This window comes from Rhineura floridana, chromosome 2, assembly GCF_030035675.1.
Source record: "Rhineura floridana isolate rRhiFlo1 chromosome 2, rRhiFlo1.hap2, whole genome shotgun sequence".
In the NCBI taxonomy this organism is placed as follows: domain Eukaryota; kingdom Metazoa; phylum Chordata; class Lepidosauria; order Squamata; family Rhineuridae; genus Rhineura; species Rhineura floridana.
Window position 1 is genome coordinate 20,036,961 of NC_084481.1, and position 18,983 is coordinate 20,055,943.

Genomic DNA, 18,983 nt, shown 5'->3' on the forward strand with positions numbered 1-18,983 from the left:
TTTTTGGAAGCTACAGAATGCATCTAAAATTCCACTGTGAGAGATTTCTCATCTGAATTGGGCATTAGGCATTTTTGTTGCTTTCAGTAAGACATAGACAACTGCAATACTTACTTACGTGCAGCCACTGCTGCGGCTGCTGAAAAAAAAGGAGGCTTTGTAGTCTTTCCCCCAAAAGCTCCACCAACTCGTCTTGTGTGGCACATGATCCTGTTGGACTGGACATCTAACACTGAAGCCACTAATTGCTGCAAAGAAACAAACACATTTATAGGTTTCAACACAGGTCTATGTTTACTCCAGTTTCATATTTAATTTAATCTTTCTGCATTGCTTGTACTCACTCACTGCCTCACATTACCTTATGTGAGCCCAAGATTTTAATTTAAAATAATGCTGTCATTGCACAAATTCCCCTTTGGTTCCATAGGCATCACATTATATCCGGATACAGTGTGCAAAACCCCCCAAAAAATTCTGGCTGGTGGGGAAACTGTGAGATGGCTTTGTGCAGGACCTAGATTCTGCCAATCAGGAATAAAAACAACAAACAATAGTTTGTCTATGGAGGAGAATGTAGAAAAGCACAAATTCAGCATGTGTGTGGTATTTGTGCATGTGCAAATTAAAAGACTACAGCCTGCAATCCAATACTCTCTTACCTAGGACTAAGTCCCACTGAAATCAAACACATGAATAGAAATGTATGGGGATTGCACTGTTCAATGGTAAAGAAAGAGAGGTAATATCAGGTTTATCCTTTAAACTATTTTTAATAATGTATTTTATATTGTCACCCGCCCTGGAACCTAATGGTAAAGGATGAGTACTAATTTTAATAGCAACAACATAGAATCTGAGATTGGGGAAAAAGTCTGTACTCGGTAATACAAATTCAGTAACCTGTATAAATGATCAGTGACCTTATTTGCTTAGTTGCAAACTTCATTCTGTTTCTGCTACTCGTGTGGAAGGTTAAGGACATATACAGCACACTGTGGTGCAACTCAGCAGCGTCACTAGCAGGAGTGTGGGGGGGTGCGGACCTCCATTGCGTGCCCTCCCAGGGGCATGGACGAGGTGGCTGGGCCTGTGTGCACGTGCACACTCGAGGCCAGCCACCCCCGTCCATGCCCCTGGGAGGGCGCGCGCCGGAGGGGCACCCAGCCGGAGAAGGCCTGGGAACGCCGGCGTGCCTCCCTCACCCTGCTGACGCTGCTCCTGATCTCGCCCGCCTGCCTCCGAGGAGGGCGCAGCCTTGCCGGGCAACGGCGGGGGGCGGGGCAGCTCTGGGTGTCACCCCCCTCAGGGTGTCACCCGGGTGCGGTCCGCACCCTCCGCACCCCGGTTGTGACGCCCCTGGTGCAACTTCCCCCCAGGTCACTGGAAACCTTTCATTGAACTGCCTCAGTAGGTAATGCTACATACTTTCATGCCTACTTCCACAGTCATCAAACAAGAAACCTGCTTTAACAAAACAAAAACAAAGCATAAAATCACCAAAGGCAACCAGAATTCTCTCTGTGTGTGTTTTCATGGCATTGCAGAATATATAAAGCAATGCTCAGGGAGAGGAACAATGCAAGACTACTGTCCAAGCTGTACAGTCATGGGCAGTGATGCCTCCTCAACCACCTTTTAATAACTTCACCCCATCTAACCTCAGTCTCACCGCCATAAATCTGCATGGGAAAAGAGGGGAGACAAATGGGTTCATGATCTACCCTAGAAAAAGAAAATGAAGCAGAACTATGGTGACTAAAAGGTAAGGTTTATCTGCTAAACAGTAGTCTGTATCTTCTTCAGTCATGGGAATTTTGAACAGAAGGGTGATTTAGAAATGTTTTAAATAATTAAGGGTCCATCTTGTGGTTACTACTGAAACAATGACAAAGTTTCCCTGTGCTGGTAGGTAGCCAAAGGCTTGGGTTACCTCACCTGTACTTTTGAAGTATCCTGGGTAGACACATATATATCCATTTCATTATCCTCTTTTCTTGGAATGACAAACACACTGTCTGTTTCCAGGTAAAAATGTTCTTGCCCTCCAATGTGGATTTTGCCTGTTAAACACAATTGCATGACCAAGTCAGCATGATCTGTACCTGATCATACTCTACACTCTCTGCCATCCTGGGCTGCGACTGGGAGGAAGGGTGGGATATAAATCTAATAAATAAATAATACACTTCAGCCCATGTCTTAGCCTGTCAGCTTGATAGAAAGAAAAGAGGATGGTTAAAAGGAAGAAGAACCATAAACAGATTGGTAGAGAGAAACTGAGCGACAATGAAGAACAGTCGAAAACAAAATAATATGTATATATGTAAATATATATGTATTTATATTTGTTTCCTCCAAGGAGCTCAAGGTGCTGTACATTGTTTTCTACCTCCCCTGTAAGGTAGGTTAGGCTGAGAGAGGGTGACTGGCCCAAGGACAGGTCACCCAGTAAGCTTCATGGCTGAGTGGTAATTTGAACCCTGGCCTCCTAGGTCCTAGTTTAACCTTCTAACCCCTACAGCAATATGAAGAACTACACAGAGGGCTCCACTGGTGCAGAGAAGAGGATATGTGTGCGAGTTTTAGTTTCTCTGTTCTCCTGGAGGCCTGGGCAGGGCTTTTCTCTTTTCCTCTTAGTGCAGCCCTTGGAGTTGAGGCAGCATGCCATGTATCTCTTCAGAAATTAGGCTGCAATCCTAACCCCACTGAATTTAATAGGACTTGCTTCTGAGTAGTGTTTTGCTATATATGAGAACACTAAAGAAGCAATTTGCAAAGCTGGGTTGCTTGAGGAATTTACTCTTTGTCAGCTTTCTTTTAGATTTTGCACTTCTCCAAATTTTGCAATGGGGTTCTCAACTCAAAAAATGTATCAAGGTGTATATGAAAATATGGTTGTTTTAGGATAAACAGAAATACCAATGCTGAGCAAAATAGGTCAGAATTGCCTATTTTCTGAGAAAATGCATATGAAAATGCATTTAAAATGCTGTGTAGCGTTCTTAAATCACATATTACTGCAGAAAAGGACAAAACAGATTAATGGATGAACACAGGCAAAACTGGCACAGACTGATCCATTCTTATTGCAAAGACACAGAAGTCTATTGTGTTTTGCCTGGATTGCAGAACCAGGGTGGGCAGGCAACAGCAAGTTGAGCAGGTAAGCTCACTCCCCATATAAACCACACTGAAGAGCCATAACAGAAAGAATTCACACAACTGTCCTTTCTGTATAAGGTGTGCTATTAGCCCATGGTCAGAGCTTGGAAGTAACTAGCTACAAGTAACGAATTATTTGTAATTCATTACTTTTTCGAGTAACGAGTGGGTAATTCCTTTACATTTTGATTGTAATAGGACTAGGAGTAATTTTACTACTTTTGTGAAGTAATTGTAATGTTTCCAGAATTACTTTTGGGCATTACTTTGGGGGGCAGGGGAAGTCTTCTGCCCCTCTGATTTGTGGATGAAAATCATGTGCCTCAAATTGGGCTTCTGTGCAGTATCGCTCTTTCCTCATGCTCTGTGGATGGGTAGGAGGCGATGCAGGAGGCGGCGGAGAGTGAGACGGGGTGGAGTGGAGAAAACAATTATTTTACAAAATGGATAGTGGTGGTGAAGAATGGAGTGGAGGGGAAAAGGATCCGGAGGTCAAGAACATAGATAAAGGAGGAGGAGGAGGCAGCAGCATAATGGAGATAAAGAACTGTGGAGGTGAAAGATGACAGAGTGTGTGTGTGTGTGTGTGTGTGTGTGTGTGTGTGTGTGTGTGTGTGAGAGAGAGAGAGAGAGAGAGAGAGAGAGGGAGAGGCAGAGAGAGAGAGAGAGAGAGAGAGAGAGAGAATACTGTGTTTGCACTTGGCACACAAAGTGGCCTCCACCACCCTTTCTGGCTACTGTGCTGCATTTGCAGTATTTTAACTTTTTTGCATCTCAGGGGAAAATGTTTGCTTGAGTGACTGTCCCTTAGTTGGTGGCAGGGCAGGGTCTGGGAGGTGGTTAAGTGAGAGAGATTATGCTGGCTGGCTGAGTGGGGGGGGGGGTTGCACTTGGTTTGACGGGAAAAGATCTGAGTAGTGGCCTCAGCCTCCCTCCCCACCATCCTTACCAGCGGAGAGACCACCATTGCTATCTTATGAATAAAAATAATTATTCTACTACCTCTGTATGTGTTTGTTTATTTTTACTGTTGTTTTAGGCTACTTAGATGTGCAGCAGCCAAGGCCAGCACCTTGTAGGTGTTCTTTTTAAGTAACTGAAATGTAATTGTAGTGATTACTTTGGAGGAAAAGTAAAGTAATCAGTTACTTTCAGAGCAATTGTAACGGTAATTACTACTTTTTTGGGCCATGTAACTGTAACTGTAATTTATTACTTTTTAAAAGTAATCTTCCAAGCTCTGCCCATGGTACACTTTTCATACCAGGCAACCACACCAATCTTCAGTAAGTTTAAATGAAATGTAAATGGATTAACTGAATCTGCACTTTAGCAGGCTTGGGGCTGTGTCACAAAACCCCCATCTAGTGCTGGCAGCACCTTACCTTCAATGATGTTCTCAACTGTCTTAAATGCTTCTTTAACATTTCCTTTTTCTATTTTCTTTTCTTTTGTAAAGAATGAATTATGCTCAATTGCCTCCTGCAAAAGAGGGGGGAAAGCAGCATTCAGGGTTGTATCAAATGTCGCGCTGAGTTAAAGTCACTTGGCAGTATGCTTGTTCTGTGGGTGAAATGTTTTGCACTAGTGGAATGCTGTTGCACAAGAAAATGCATAAGCAAGTTCATGGTAACTTTGTTGCACAATAGATTACACAATCTGTTGCGCAATGGGTTTCCACTAGCACAACTGTTGCATTAGATTCCTCTGATGCACAACATGAAGACTGACCTCTCCTAGCAGACAGAGAACGTTGGACAGAGACCCCTCAGGCCCAGAAGACAGAAGCACATTATGTTGTCATCATCATCATTTTGCTGCTCTATAAGATGTGTTGTTATCATTTCTAAGTACAGTTGCACTGATTTTACACTAGCTAAGGCATTGGCTTATGCCTGAACTGAAACTAAACAATATGCTCTTTTCCTGTTCATCAAATCCCTGTTGTCCAAAGTGCTGGATGGGCAAGAACTCTCTCAACAAACAAACAAGCACATTTATCTTTGAGCCTTGAGTGCTGCTATCTGCTGAGTTAATGACCTTACAGTAAGCCCGTCTGAAGTTAACCAACTTATTTTGCTTCCCCCCACACCCTCACACTTTAGTCAGTTTTTCAGTGTGTTGGTGGTGAGATACTCTTTGCCTGCTGAGGCAACAGACTAATAAAGAACTGGGAGTTTGACTAAAGTCATAGAGATTTTTAAAAAAGATACAAGGGGGAGACAGGTTAAGAACCAAACAATAATGTTAATGTCTGCCATCATCGCCTCAATTACAGTACATAAAAGTTAAAGGGAATACACATTTCAGCAGTGCAGATAGAAGATGCTATTGATAACAATGTTGTTATATTTACTGCTTTTTTTGTTTTGTTTTTTAAATCCAGTATCAGAAAAAGCCACAGAAGCCTGCAACAAACAAGATCGGCCCACAAAGATAGCAAATGTGCAGACTGCAGGGTAGTCCAATGTACAGTTCACTTTTATCAAATTTCTCACCCATCCCTAATCTGAAGGGCCACAAGCTTTCCACTCCTGCTGTATGTGAAGTGCACACCCCGAGGTGCTCTATAAATGCTAAGTATTGTTTTAGACTAGTACAGAGAGGACTTTTGTATGTTCTGTGTAATCCTGACACTGCCAAAGGAAGAAAGTACCTATGGACCGTGCATCTTTCTCAGAGAGACATGCCTAATTCAAGAGATTCCAGAACAACCTAATAAGCTGATGAGCCCCATTGATTTGAAATTTAGAACAACAGAATGCATGTACACATTAGCCATGTTTGGATGATCATGCCTCACCCGGACAAGCCAATATGAATTAGCCTTAGTTTGGCTTAATATCCTGGCTTGTTCTGAAGCCATTAACCATAGTTTCCTGGTTCAGACAAAATGGAAAACTATAATGGAACACTTCCTGGTTTGCTTGCTCACTTGCACAAAGGGAGGAATTGAGGAGCTGTGAGTGCAGCCACAAGGCTTGCTCATATCTCAGCTTATTAAGATATGATCATCTGAATGTGGCCAGTATAAACCTATAGGCTGGCAAGCCACTGCATTTGGTGTTCTAATAGTACTCTTAAGCCTGCTCACTGGATTGTCAGCTTGTAGTAGTGAGTGGGCTTGAGTGTTCCAATGAACCCTGTGAGAGATGCTGTAGGGAGTCATGTACTCCCAGCAGGGTCACCCATGGCGGTAAGGTCAAGGGAGAGGAACCAGACAAAGAACAATCCAAGAATGTCCTCAATGGCAGAACAGGCAGAGGATAACAATGTGTATGATACAACAGCTGTGAAGGCAGATGAAGGCTGCAGCAGATGAAAGACTTTGAATCGTTTTGGTATCCATGCTATTGGATCAAAGCCTTTTTCTGTCAAGATTGTGTGTTGATCATTGTGCACCGATCTCCCCACATAAAACAAATTCATGCACAGGTGTCTTCCAACCAAAATAAAACAAAACAAAAGTCCCATGGTGATTGACTGTGAAATCCGGAAGCCCCTAGTCATGGACCGGCACATGGGTGGTGGATACAGATTCAGTCATCCTGGCTCAAAGACCAGTGCATTTGAGTAGCTCAGCAGCTATATCTACGACTGAGCAGTCCTATTCAGGATCCACTCTGCTCACCCCATATGGTGAGGGGGCTAGAAAAGGTGCCCTAAACATAGTCTGCCTCATCTCTCCTTGACTGGATTACCATGTCCAGTGGGGTCACCACTTAGTGGTCACAAAAGACAATTGAATTTTGGAACATGGAATATAAAGACATTGCTGGATGATGCAGATAATGAAATCTTGAATGCCATCATCACGAGGTAGTTGAGATGTTTTAATATTGACATAGCAGCACTCCAAGAAACTCAAAGAGCAGGAGAAGGACAATTGAAGGAAGGAAAGGACTGCCAGAACAAGAACAACAAATACATGGAGTAGGCGTTACTATTAAAAATAATCTTGTGAAGTTCTTGTCAGAAGTTCCTATTGGCATTAATGAACGGGTCTCAACACTCCGGTTAAAACTCGTCCAAAACCAGCAGGCAACTATTATAAGTGCTTATGCACCAACATTAGATGCTGATGAAGACATCAAGGAAATTTTTTATAACCAGCTGGACACCATCTTATCAGAGATACCCAAGAAGGATAACATTATCCTCCTGGGCAATGCAAGAGTTGGGCGAGAGGTCAGACCAGTAGGAGATAAATTTAGCTGCAACCAGTAATTGAATGTCCTCAGCCAGGCCTGCAAAGTAATAGAGGGAAGACCAGCTTCCGTTCGCAATAAAGCGTTAGGAGCACAGCATGGAACAGAAAAAAATTGTCTAAGGAATTTGGACTGAACCACTTCTAGTGGTCTTAGCTGAGTGTCGGCCCAAATTTGAATCCCATAGTGTAATTGTGCTAAAGGTTTAGCCTTAAAGACCTCAAGAGCTGGAGGTATAAAGTTGCCACCTTTTGTGTTAAAAAAAGACATGAAGACTTTGCAACTCTGTAGGGCTTTCTCGGCTGCATATTTTTGTTGGGCTAGCCATGCCCCTGTTGATTGGAAGACTATGCCCAAGTATTTAAAAACTCTGACTTGTTCGATTGACTGCTTGTCCAAAAACCATCTATGGGGCCTATGATGTTTAGAGAATATCATAACCTTAGTTTTGTTACAGTTAACCACTAAGTGTTCTTTTTGGCAGTAGTAAGAAAATGCCCCCAACAGTCTTTTCAGGCATTCTTTGCATGGATCTCATCAATCATGAGGCACTGGGTGGTCCACTAGACATTGGCCAGTGGTTTATCAATGAATCATAACATGTTTTCTGTCCACCCTGGCATTATTAGGTGTGCTACAGTTAATGTACAAAAAGTGGCAGCTTTCTTGCTCTGTCTTTTTCCTCCTCGGAAATCTGCTCTGGTGCAAAGAATCCATTGTTGCCTGAGATGTTGCCCTGCAACTGCCTGGAGGTTTTGCTACAGTTTGCTGCAGTGTTGGACTAGAGAAAAAGGGCAACCAAAATAATAAAGAAATTGGAGCATTTGTCTGACATGGAGAGACTAAAGCATTTCTTGCTTTTGCATTTAGAGAAAAAGACAAGGGAGGGATCATATGGCAGAGCTTTATATACTTGTGCATGGTGTGAAGAGAGATGAAGAGAGATAGTTTCCTCCCCTTCTTTCATGACTATAAAATTGAGGGTCATCCAATGAAATTTATTGGCAGCAGATCCAGGACTGACACACAATTCATTTGTTGGAACTTCATGCCGTAAGATGTATCTGGCTTTGATGGCTTTAAAATGGGATTACACAAATGTAGGGAGGATAGGGCTTTCGGCGGCTATTAGCCATGATATCAGCCGGCTCTACCATTATGCAAAGTGAAGCAGTGGATGCTGGGAGGCAAGGAGCAGTGGTGAGGTGTGGAGAGAGCATAGCTGTGTGTATCACATGGCCTATGCACTCCTCCTAAGCTAGCCTTCTGCTCTCAGGTGTAGTGGAGGATGCTCTTCCATTGCAAGTGTTAGAGATTCAACTGTTAGTCCAGTAGACGTCTGTATGTGAAATTTTGTGTGTGTGTGTGCGCGCGCATGCCATCTAGTCTTTGCCCTAGGTGCAAAATGTCTTAGGCTGGTCCTGGCTAATTGGGACCTTCAGGATTAATGGGACCTTTGGATACTAGTTGCTGAGGAGCAAGGGAGGGCTGCTGTTTTTATTCCTAACTTCGGGCTTCCCAGAAGCATCTGGCTGGAAAGAGGGTGCTAGACTAAATAGGCCATTGCCCTGGCTCTTCTTATGCTCTTATCCATTCCAATAGCTAAGCCGGAGTCCGAGTGAAATACTGTGAAGGTTCACAAACAAAAGGCTGATTTTTACCTCAATGGTCAGAATCAGTTCCAGATCTTGGTATTCTATCTTCACTTTTCCTCTGGCTCGCTTTGCACACTCATAGGATTCTGCAACCACACCACAGATAATGTGACCGATGTATATTACCTACATGAGACCCGGCCGTCAGAAATGGAGCAGCTTTACTATACAGAACAACAACAGCATTTTTTAAACTACCCCAATACATTTCATTTTAAGGCTGTGGGTTTTAAACCAGAGACCACCCTGAGGATCAGTCATGGCAGACAAATTTCCCTGAACAACAGCTTGCCTACCCCTACCAATCTTCCTCTTCAAAGTACAGGCACAGAGGAGAGGTGGGCATGTTCTAAGGTCATGAGAGACGATAGTAATGCCTGACCACCAGTGCCTCATCTGGACCTTAGAAAACGTCTCAGAATTCTCTGCAATACACAGTTGACAAATTGATACGTAAGATGTTCCCTGATGAAAACCACTGGTAATGAAAATATGAGGTATTACTTTGGTTTTGGTGCACAAGTTGGAGAAAAAAAAGATTGAAAATTTACATGAAAGGAACATTTTATTTCTTAAGACAATCCTTCCTAAAATGGCAATTAAGGAATGAATATTGTTTTGTGTCCAGTTGCACAGGATAATACCTAAGAGACTATGAATTTGAAAGTCCCCAGTTCAAATTTCATCTCTACCATAAACTCAAACAGGTGGCCTTAAGTATCTCAGCCCCTGCATCTGATCTATGAGTTAATAATATTCACCCACCTTACAGGGCTGGCCTAAGGATTTCTAGTTGCATTTCTAAGGATTTCCATTTCTAAGGGTTATAGCTCAGTGGTACAGCATGTGTGCAAAAGGTCTCAAGGCATTTCAAGTAAGGGCTGGGAAAGACTGAAATTCTGGAGAGTCATGGCCAGTTACTGTACATAACACTGAACTAGATGGATAAATGGTCTGACGTGATATAGGGTACCTTCCAAAACACCAAACTACAAGTTACATTCTTCTGTTCACCTAGTTTTTCTTTCAAGAAGGAACACCCAAAGGAAGATCGAATCCCGGGAGGAGGCCCAGAGAGGAAGGGTAGGGTTCTGCTTGACCTTTTATCAGTCAGCTGTTTTGTTCACTCAAAACCTGCCCACAGCTGCTTTTCTTCCCATTGGGAAAAAGATCCATGGGAAGGATATGTTTCACCTCCAGTGAAAATAACTGGGGAGGGGGGGCATCCTGAGTGGACAAACGGCCAATAAAGAAAGATTTAAGCAGAGCTCTTGCTGGTCCTCCCTTCAAGTTTTCATACTCTCACAGGTGCATTTTCTTTTTTAAAAAAAAATCAGGAAAAGGAATGATACAACTACAGGCAACATGTAACCCTTCATGAGATTAAGATCTGAAATTTCCCTGTGCTACTAAGTGGTAGATAGTGGCAGAGTTGAGACTGCTGCAGGGATGAGACTGTGCTGGGACCATCAAGGGGCAAGCATTTCCACCTGCCTTGCCCCACCCCTCTGCCTGGGCCTTATCAGGAGGAGCTGCAGGCTGAGACGTGTTGCTGCAGGGATGAGACTATGCTGGGACCATCAAGGGGCAAGCATTTCCACCTGCCTTGCCCCACCCCTCTGCCTGGGCCTTATCAGGAGGATCTGCAGGCTGAGACGTGTTGCTGCAGGGATGAGACTGTGCTGGGACCATCAAGGGGCATGCATTTCCACCTGCTTTGCCCCCCACCCCTGCTCTTAGTGACATTTTTCTGGGGACTGCCCTTTACCAGGAAGATGAATGCTTTTGGTTTGCTGCTCCTGTTTTTTTTAGAGATGTTAGGACTTTGTTAGTTTGATTTTTTTTGTGTGTAAATTGTATTGGGTTTTTTTTGGTATTTTGTATTTGTATTTTTTGTGTGTGTGTAAGCCGCCTTGGGGGCCTATTTGGCCGAAAGGCGGCCTAGAAATAAAACATACCGTAACAGAGTTCTCAGGGACACTGTAGAAGTTTCTTTGGTGCTGCTACTAGGGATGGGTGAATATGTCCACTTTGGTTTCTCTCAGTTTCTCATTTTTCCAATCTTAAGTTACATCAGTTTGCAATTTCTTTTTTTTTAAAAGCCTTCATGAAAGTTCATCCGCATATTAATGCGAATTTCTCTTTACGTACACATTTTTGTATGCAATTTCATCTACAACAATGCACTTTTGAATGTTATTGTCATTAATATATGTATTATTGTGGACATTTTACTGTATTGTCTAGTACATGCATTTTTGTACATATTACTTGGCTGGAGAGCTGCCTTGCAAAATTCAAAGAAGTCCAAATTTTAAAAGGATGACTGTTTTGGTTTGTGCATTATTTAGAGATTTAGAAATTAGAGAGATTTGCTTTTAACGGTGGACTGAATCAAATTTATTTCCCATCCCTACCTGCTACATAGCCTCTTGATTTTTTTCTAGCCATGCTTGAGTTTTCTGCTTTGCTGCTGGAGAGCACATTAATTTGAATGTAGCAACTACTGGCACAGCAGGAGCATAGAACCAGCTTACCTGAGAATGGATGTGAAGTGCATTGAACACTCTAACACTCTATACAGTATAAATGTTGAGTGTTTTACATTATTTTATACTATATTATAATGTATCTATGGATCTTTCAAGCAATATTTTCAATATGATCGAGGTCCAGACACTGAGAAGGCTCTTGCACATTTAAGAGTTGCCTAGAACTGAGACTTTCACTATTTGACTTGTCCTATCAAAGAGATGCAGTGACAGGAGATGCTACAGCTAGTGGCTACTTTCCCTTCTCGGAAACTTTGCTAGCTTGTTCCTCAAAAGCAGCTCAGTTCTGGTGGTCTAGTCATGCCCAAGGAATCAGGATAGTTGTAAATGAGTACCTTTGTCTAAGAAAAAAAAATTATTAAGCTGCAATCTTGTGTCCATTTATCTGGGAATAAGCCCCATTAAACTTATCTCTGAGTAGACATTGGATAGGATTGCAGTATTCGAAGACAAAAAAAAAAAACCTGAGAAAATACCTCATCTTCTGCAAACACTTTCTCTTTACCATCACCATTCTCCCCTGGAATATCATCAGCTGTTACCACAGCAACTACCCCTGGCTCTTCTAAAGCCTCTGATACATCAATGGATCTGGAAACGACAGAGAAATAGAAATGCCTTTGTTCCAATTTCAGTCACAACAGCCAAGGATGATGGTAAGATGAATCCTTGAATGTATGTACCCATTTTATGATTTAAGACAGAAATGTTCAGGGGCTAAAGTAAACATACACTTTTTACTATCTATGATTCTATTTGACTACGTTGAGAGACACAGTTCATATCCTTGCAGTTAGAAACATATACTGGAATAATCTAACATATTTAAGCTTCTGGTACCTGAATTTGGGGGCAAGTGCCATGATTTCCCCTAACTGCAATATGGACAGGCAGGAAACAGGTGCAAGCCAGGGTCAGCCCATGACATTTTGCAGAGCAGCAAATGGTGCCCCCGCTCTGTTGCCACTCCCAAATCAAGTTGCATAGTACCCAACTCTGGTCAAGTAATTTGAGGTGGAAATCCCACAACTACTTCTTCCCCTTTCTGAGAGTTAAAATACAATAATAATAAATGAAATAGCAAATAATTTGCTGCCCTTTCATGACCCCCCCCAATCAGCTGCCTGAGGCAACTGTCTCACTGTGCGCCTAATGGTAGAACCAGCTCTGGATATAAGCCTTTTGAGATGGATACACTAAAAAAACACATCCAGTGCCCCCAAAGTGCACCCTGCTCTTCTTGAAAAGAACTTGGCGTTGGGCCTCCCTCTTTTGACCTACATTATATTTGTAAGCACACTTCATTCTTGTCCCAGCCCACTCCTGAAGCAAACAAAACAAAGATTCAAACCATATCCAGAATCTGTTAAATTTTGCCCCCCATTCTATCCCATGTTCAGCTGCCACACTTTCCTCACACAACCTCCTTCTTGTTACTTACAGAATCCTTGCATGGGCTCGTGTGCTGGTTACCACAGCCATGTAGAGCTGGCCATCTGCTGGAGCAATGTCATCAACATAGACCGCTTCACCAGTGGCATGTTTCATACCCGACTGGAGCATGATGGGACGCCCCACTGGGTCCTGAGGAGGCTGATGAGGGTCTACATCCTGTCGCATGATAAAGACATTTACTATACTGAGAGATTACTGAGGAGTATTATTCTGAAATTCCAATTGAAATTATACAGTGACAACAAGGTTGCATTTCAGTTTGTACTGGCTGAATGTTGGGCCCAAGACTTTTAGAATTTTCCTATTAATTCCCAAAGCCCCAGTTTTGTATTGCCTTATATAGGAGGACCAGCTAAAGTATTAAGCCATTTTGGCTGAATATATATCTATAATACAGTATTTGATTAGTATTCTTGGTGTTATAGCAAATTAGTAGGATAACCTTCTGCCACGTGAATCTGGCTGCCCATGAGATAATCAGTGGAGGCCCTGCTCTGTGTCCCATCACTTTCACAGGTCCAATTGACGATGACATCAGACAGGGTCTTTTCAGTAGTGGTGTCTTAGGTTGTGGAACCCCTTCCCCAAGGGATTCATACGGGCCACCATATTACAGGTGTTTCTAGTGTTCCTTAAAAACCATTCTGATGCATTGGGCCTTTGGGCTTACAGTGATATTCTGCCTCCTTAGTTTTTTGTTGACATCTTGTTGCTCTGTTTTATTTATTTTATGTATACTATTTTTGACTGGATTTTTTAATTTTAATGTTCTTATGCTACCGTTTTATCGTGTAAACTGCTCTGGAGGCCTTTCTTACTAAAAAGTGGTTGAGAAATAATACACACACAAGAAAAAAGTTAGAAGTAGCACTGGAAAAACACAGGCGAATCAAAGGATTATGATGTTGCGTGCACCCCATGGCAAAATGTGAATGAATGAGGCATGGTGATACCACACTAAATGGCTACCGCAGAAGGAACCCAGATCTGGATTCCTCACCAACAAACTATTTCAAACATCAAGGATTTGTCTTATACAAATGTGGTACTTTGCCAATCTTAAAATATCTTTAAAAATAGAAGAAGCCACATTTAGTATTAATTTATCAACAGTGTGAAAATTTAGCTTTGCTATTCTGACCCAGCTCTGTTTTCCTGCATGCTATTATACATGCTGAAACTAGCTTGATTTATTCTATTGCAAATACGCTGTTTCAGTTGTTCCTCCTAAACCCTCATTGACCTTTTCTTCTGTTATTTCCCCAAGAATGCATGAAATTAATGACATTATTGCTAATGCAAAAGGAGCTAGTGGTTGCATCTGTGTCTATTCATACAAGTCTCTGCTAGTGAACGGTATAATCAACTGCAGTGGTTCCCAACCATTATGAGTATGGGACTCCCTTTGTAAGCTCAAAAAATGTCATGACCCCCCCCCATGCTAATTGTAATTTTATTCCCTGTTAATGGAGAAAATCATATCTCCAAATATCCCTTTCCATTAAAAGCTCCTTGCAGACAGGGAGCTGTTGCTTTCAATTCTTAATGCAAAGGTCCAATCAAATTGGTATCCCCCCCCCGATGGAAGATGTACAATCCTGTCTCCCAACACCAGTGGGCTTCAATGTTGGACTAAGATCCAGGTTCAAATCCCCATCCAGCTATGAAGCCCATTGGGTGACCTTGGACCTGGACACAGTCTCTCAGCCTGACCTACCTCACAGGGTTGGTGTAAGGATAAAATGGAAGGGGGGATGACCATGTGCACCACCTTGAGCAACTTGAAGGAAAGATGGGGTATACATGCAATAATTAAATAAATAAAAACATTTCAGCTGCAGTATGTGAACCTCAGCTTCAGCCAACCTGCTGAGCTTTAAAAAATATATAATTATTAACAACAACAAAAGAAGCAGCACTGTGGTAGTGGTGGGGATGCTAGATTGTGAAGACAAAAGGGTGGATTGATTGAGGAGTAGTGCTTTTAGACCTTGGGATGATAATCAGAATTGATGTCTTGGTTAGCATGCACTTGAGGAATGAGTGGAGCAGAAGACAGATCAGCACACACACACACACTAACACATCTGCCCCAGTGCAAGCATCTGCAGGCGTGCATGCATTTGGGCACGTGGGAGAGGGAAAGCCCTCAACTGCTGCAGCATCTTGGAGAGAGAGTTTGGGGAGGTAGAGTGTAGGTGAAAGAAAGGGGGGACGCTGGCACACACACTTAGCCTCAGAGACGGGGGGCGAGCAAGTCCTGAGCTTCCTCTCTTTGGCTCCATCTGGGCCGAAGGCGAGATCTGGGCAACCTCGATAATAATTATTTTAAAAAGGAGGTGGCAGCAAAGCAGGAGCCAAGACAGGCAGGCAGATTGGCTACCATGAAGGAAGGGGGAAAGCAGCCTTTCCTTGCAGTCTTGCTTCTTTTTGCTTCATGAAAAGCCCTCTCCTCTTGTTCTGAGCAAGGGCATGATCAAAAGCGGCAGTGTGAGGAGATGGGAGTCAGCAACAGTAATTCCCTCTTCTTCCTGGTAGCTCCACCCTCAGCCTACTTTGGTGTCTGCCATGTGTTTTATAGGGAGATGCCTGTCCTCAGTGGACCTTCAGCAAATGTCCGCCCGTCTCTTTTGTAGCAAGGGGGACGTGTCATCTGCAGCGGCAGTGAGGAGCAGACAGCATCCAGGGAATGAAGACTTTAACAAATTAATAAATAATTCATTTCTTTACTGTTCACAGTCCCCTCTGGATTACTTCATGGCCCCCAGGTTGGGAACCACTGATATACTGTATATACTTGAAAGTACATATAATGTTCTAGTAGACATTTCCAAGATCAAGCTGCATGAAATGCTAGCCTCTGTTGTAGTGAAAGTATAACAGATTATTGTCATGTGCTTTGTCCGGGGCTGCCCGGAAGAGTCCAGAAACTGTAATTAGTTCAAAATGTGACAGTCAGAGTGCTAATGGGGGCAGCAAGTTGAGTGTATATAAGCCCCATTTTACAACAGCTACATTGGTTGCCAGTTGTGTTCCAAGCCAAATTCAAGGTGTTTACACTTGCTTTTAAAGCCATGAATGGCCTGGGGCTCAAATATTTGAGAGAACACCTGCTCCCATACAGGCCTGCCTGAGCCTTGAGATCTGTAGCGGTCCCTGCGCAGGGTGAGAGAACAAGCACAGGGGCCTAGGAAGGGCCTTTTCAGCGGCAGCTCTACATCTATGGAATTCCCTCGTCCCCACTGAGTTGCATCTGCCCTCGTCATTATATTGGCTTATGAAACAGGTCAAGAAGCACCTCTTTTTGCAAACTTTTGTTGGAAGGGTGGGCTGAAGAATTGTTTGTTGATTTACAACTGGGTTTTTATGGAATTGATGAACAATTTAACACTGTTTCTTTTCTTTTCTTTTGGAACACTAGAAGCTGCCTTTGTACTGAGTCAGGTCATTGGTCCATCAAGCTCAGTACTGTCTACATTGACTGCCAGTGACCCTCCAGGGTTTCAGACGGGTCTTTCTGTGGGTTGGAGTTATGGAATTGTATTTATTATGTTTGATTTGTATTTTATTTTTCTGTTTTAGATTTTTATTGATGTAAACCGGTCTGGGATCTATTGGAGAAGGGCCACTCTTAATCAACTCTTAAAACTCTTAATCAATTAAGTCACAGATCTTTTTACTTAGAGAAGGATGGGTTAACATGATAGCATTGACAATAATTAAGAAGGATGGTACCATTATTATCTGAGGATAAACTGCTATGAAAACAATCTCACTGACCTGGTATGTTTGCATGCCCTGAGGTGGCTTGTCATGGAACTCGCCTAAAACACTTGCATATTCCTTTGGCAAGTCAGGATACATGGATGGGTACTGTAGGAAGACAATTTAAAAACTCATTTTATATATTATACCAATATTTTCAAAGCTGAGCTTGGGGGGGGGCAGACAAATCATATGTCTATACCACTTTCAGTAATGGTAAGTAAATCATTGTCCGGATGTGCACAGCTGGGGTGTTGAAATTAAGACTGAACTTGCACAACCACTTCTGGTGTGTTTTTTCTACACAAATTTCAGATGGAGCAGTTGCTATTCTATTTACAATATCTTAAAACATGTTTTTAAAGTTATATTTAAGCCAACATAAATCATTGTCTGAATGAAAACACTATGGCATCTGTTCCATAGGAAGCAAGGCCTGCTTTACACAAGACAATATTTCTACATGAGTGTAGAAAAAAAGTGTACAAAGATTGTTAATTGAAATAGTGATCTGTTCTCACAGTGGCAAACCAGATGCCTCTAAGAAACCCACAAGCAGGACATGGAGACAATAGCGCTCTCGTGTAGTGGTTAAGGTGTTGGACTATGACCTGGGAGACCAGGGTTCGAATCCCCACATAGCCATGACGGTCACTGGGTGACCTTGGGTCAGTCACTGCCTCTCAGCCCCATGGAAACCCTATTTGTAGGGTTGCCATAAGTCGGAATCGACTTGAAGGCAGTACATTTACATTTTACTTGGGTTCTCCGCTTGCTTTTTTCTAAGCTCCAAATGTTGTAATTTTTTCTTTGTCACAGGGAAGTTGTTCCAGCCCTTGGTAATTTCAGTTGCCCTTTTCTACAGCATAGCAGCTTTCCATATCACATGGCTATGGGAAACTGAATGAACAGTCACTGAGGACAACCTAAGAGCAATAAGTTTTCCACTCAAATACAGAGGGCAACTATTTTCTCTCCATCTCGCAACCTTGTTTAACACCCAACCTGGTGAAGACTTCTGGAGAACCAAAAAGCTTACTTACTACTTTGTTACATATTTTTGTCCCAATAAAGGTATGGCCCTACTATGGATTCAGGGATAACATTTACCATGTTCTTTAAACCTTGTAGCACTTCCAGGTAAAATCTGAAGAAGAAGCTGACAAGCAGAGTTCGTCGGTATTCCACTTTTCCACCTGGTGCTGAGGGGGAGAGTATGATTTCTTCAAGAATTAGCCTGCAAGCATCATTCAACATCTGTTCATTCCAGTTTCTGGGGGGAGAAATAATACAACCAAACATGCTTATTTTAATGAAGTATAGATATATAGAGTTTTAATGGGGTGAGGGGATATATCGTGCCGAGGATATATCTCCAGGGGGTGGAGGGATCCTTGTAGTGGGTGATTCGATCATTAGGAACATAGACAGTGGGGTGTGTGATGGGCGTGTAGACCGCAAGGTGTTTTGCCTGCCTGGTGCAAAGGTTGCGGATATTGCCCGTCGTTTAGATAGTTTGGTAGACAGTGCTGGGAAGGAGTCAGTGGTCGTGGTGCACGTTGGCACCAACGACATGGGGAAATGCAGCCGTGAGGTCCTGGAAGCAAAATTTAGGTTGCTAGGTAGGATGCTGAAAGCCAGGATCTCCAAGGTGGCTTTCTCTGAAATGCTACCGGTTCCACGTGCAGGCCCAGCCAGACAGGCCCAGCTTCGCAGTCTCAATGCGTGGATGAGACGATGGTGTCGGGTGGAAGGGTTCGGATTTGTTAGGCACTGGGGAACATTTTGGGACAAGCCGGGCCTGTACAAAAGGGACGGGCTCCACTTGAACCAGAATGGAACCAGACTGCTGGCACTTAAAATTAAAAAGGTGGCAGAGCAGCTTTTAAACTGACTGAGGGGGGAAACCCGACAGGAGCTGAGAAAGGTCCAGTTCGGAATAAACCTCCCCCCTGGGATAAAGACCAAAGAAATGATGAAATTTTAAAAGGGGTAGGCCTAGAAGTAGGCATTGTGAGAGCAGGGGCACAGGATATAAATTCAGAAGAGCAAAATTACCACAGGCCTAACCACAAGTGCCAAAGACACTTGAAGAGAGACACTGCTTACAAGTGCCTGTACGCTAATGCTAGGAGCCTGTGAACCAAGATGGGAGAACTGGAGTGCTTGGTCTTAGAGGAGAG

At 42.9% G+C, this 18,983-nt stretch overlaps 1 protein-coding gene across 2 annotated transcripts in view; it reads right to left on the minus strand.

The window, feature by feature from the left end:
• Nucleotides 1-18,983, minus strand: part of LOC133376271 (aldehyde oxidase 3-like) — a 95,897-nt gene that overhangs the window by 37,161 nt on the left and 39,753 nt on the right. For both annotated transcript variants that reach the window (XM_061608057.1, XM_061608056.1), the window contains 8 exons: nucleotides 17,911-18,073; nucleotides 16,816-16,908; nucleotides 13,022-13,191; nucleotides 12,057-12,171; nucleotides 9,035-9,154; nucleotides 4,551-4,647; nucleotides 1,939-2,063; nucleotides 115-248 (listed from right to left, as the gene is read on the minus strand). In XM_061608057.1, coding sequence (XP_061464041.1) covers nucleotides 115-248; nucleotides 1,939-2,063; nucleotides 4,551-4,647; nucleotides 9,035-9,154; nucleotides 12,057-12,171; nucleotides 13,022-13,191; nucleotides 16,816-16,908; nucleotides 17,911-18,073 — 1,017 coding nt within the window. The remainder of the gene's footprint in view (nucleotides 1-114; nucleotides 249-1,938; nucleotides 2,064-4,550; nucleotides 4,648-9,034; nucleotides 9,155-12,056; nucleotides 12,172-13,021; nucleotides 13,192-16,815; nucleotides 16,909-17,910; nucleotides 18,074-18,983) is intronic.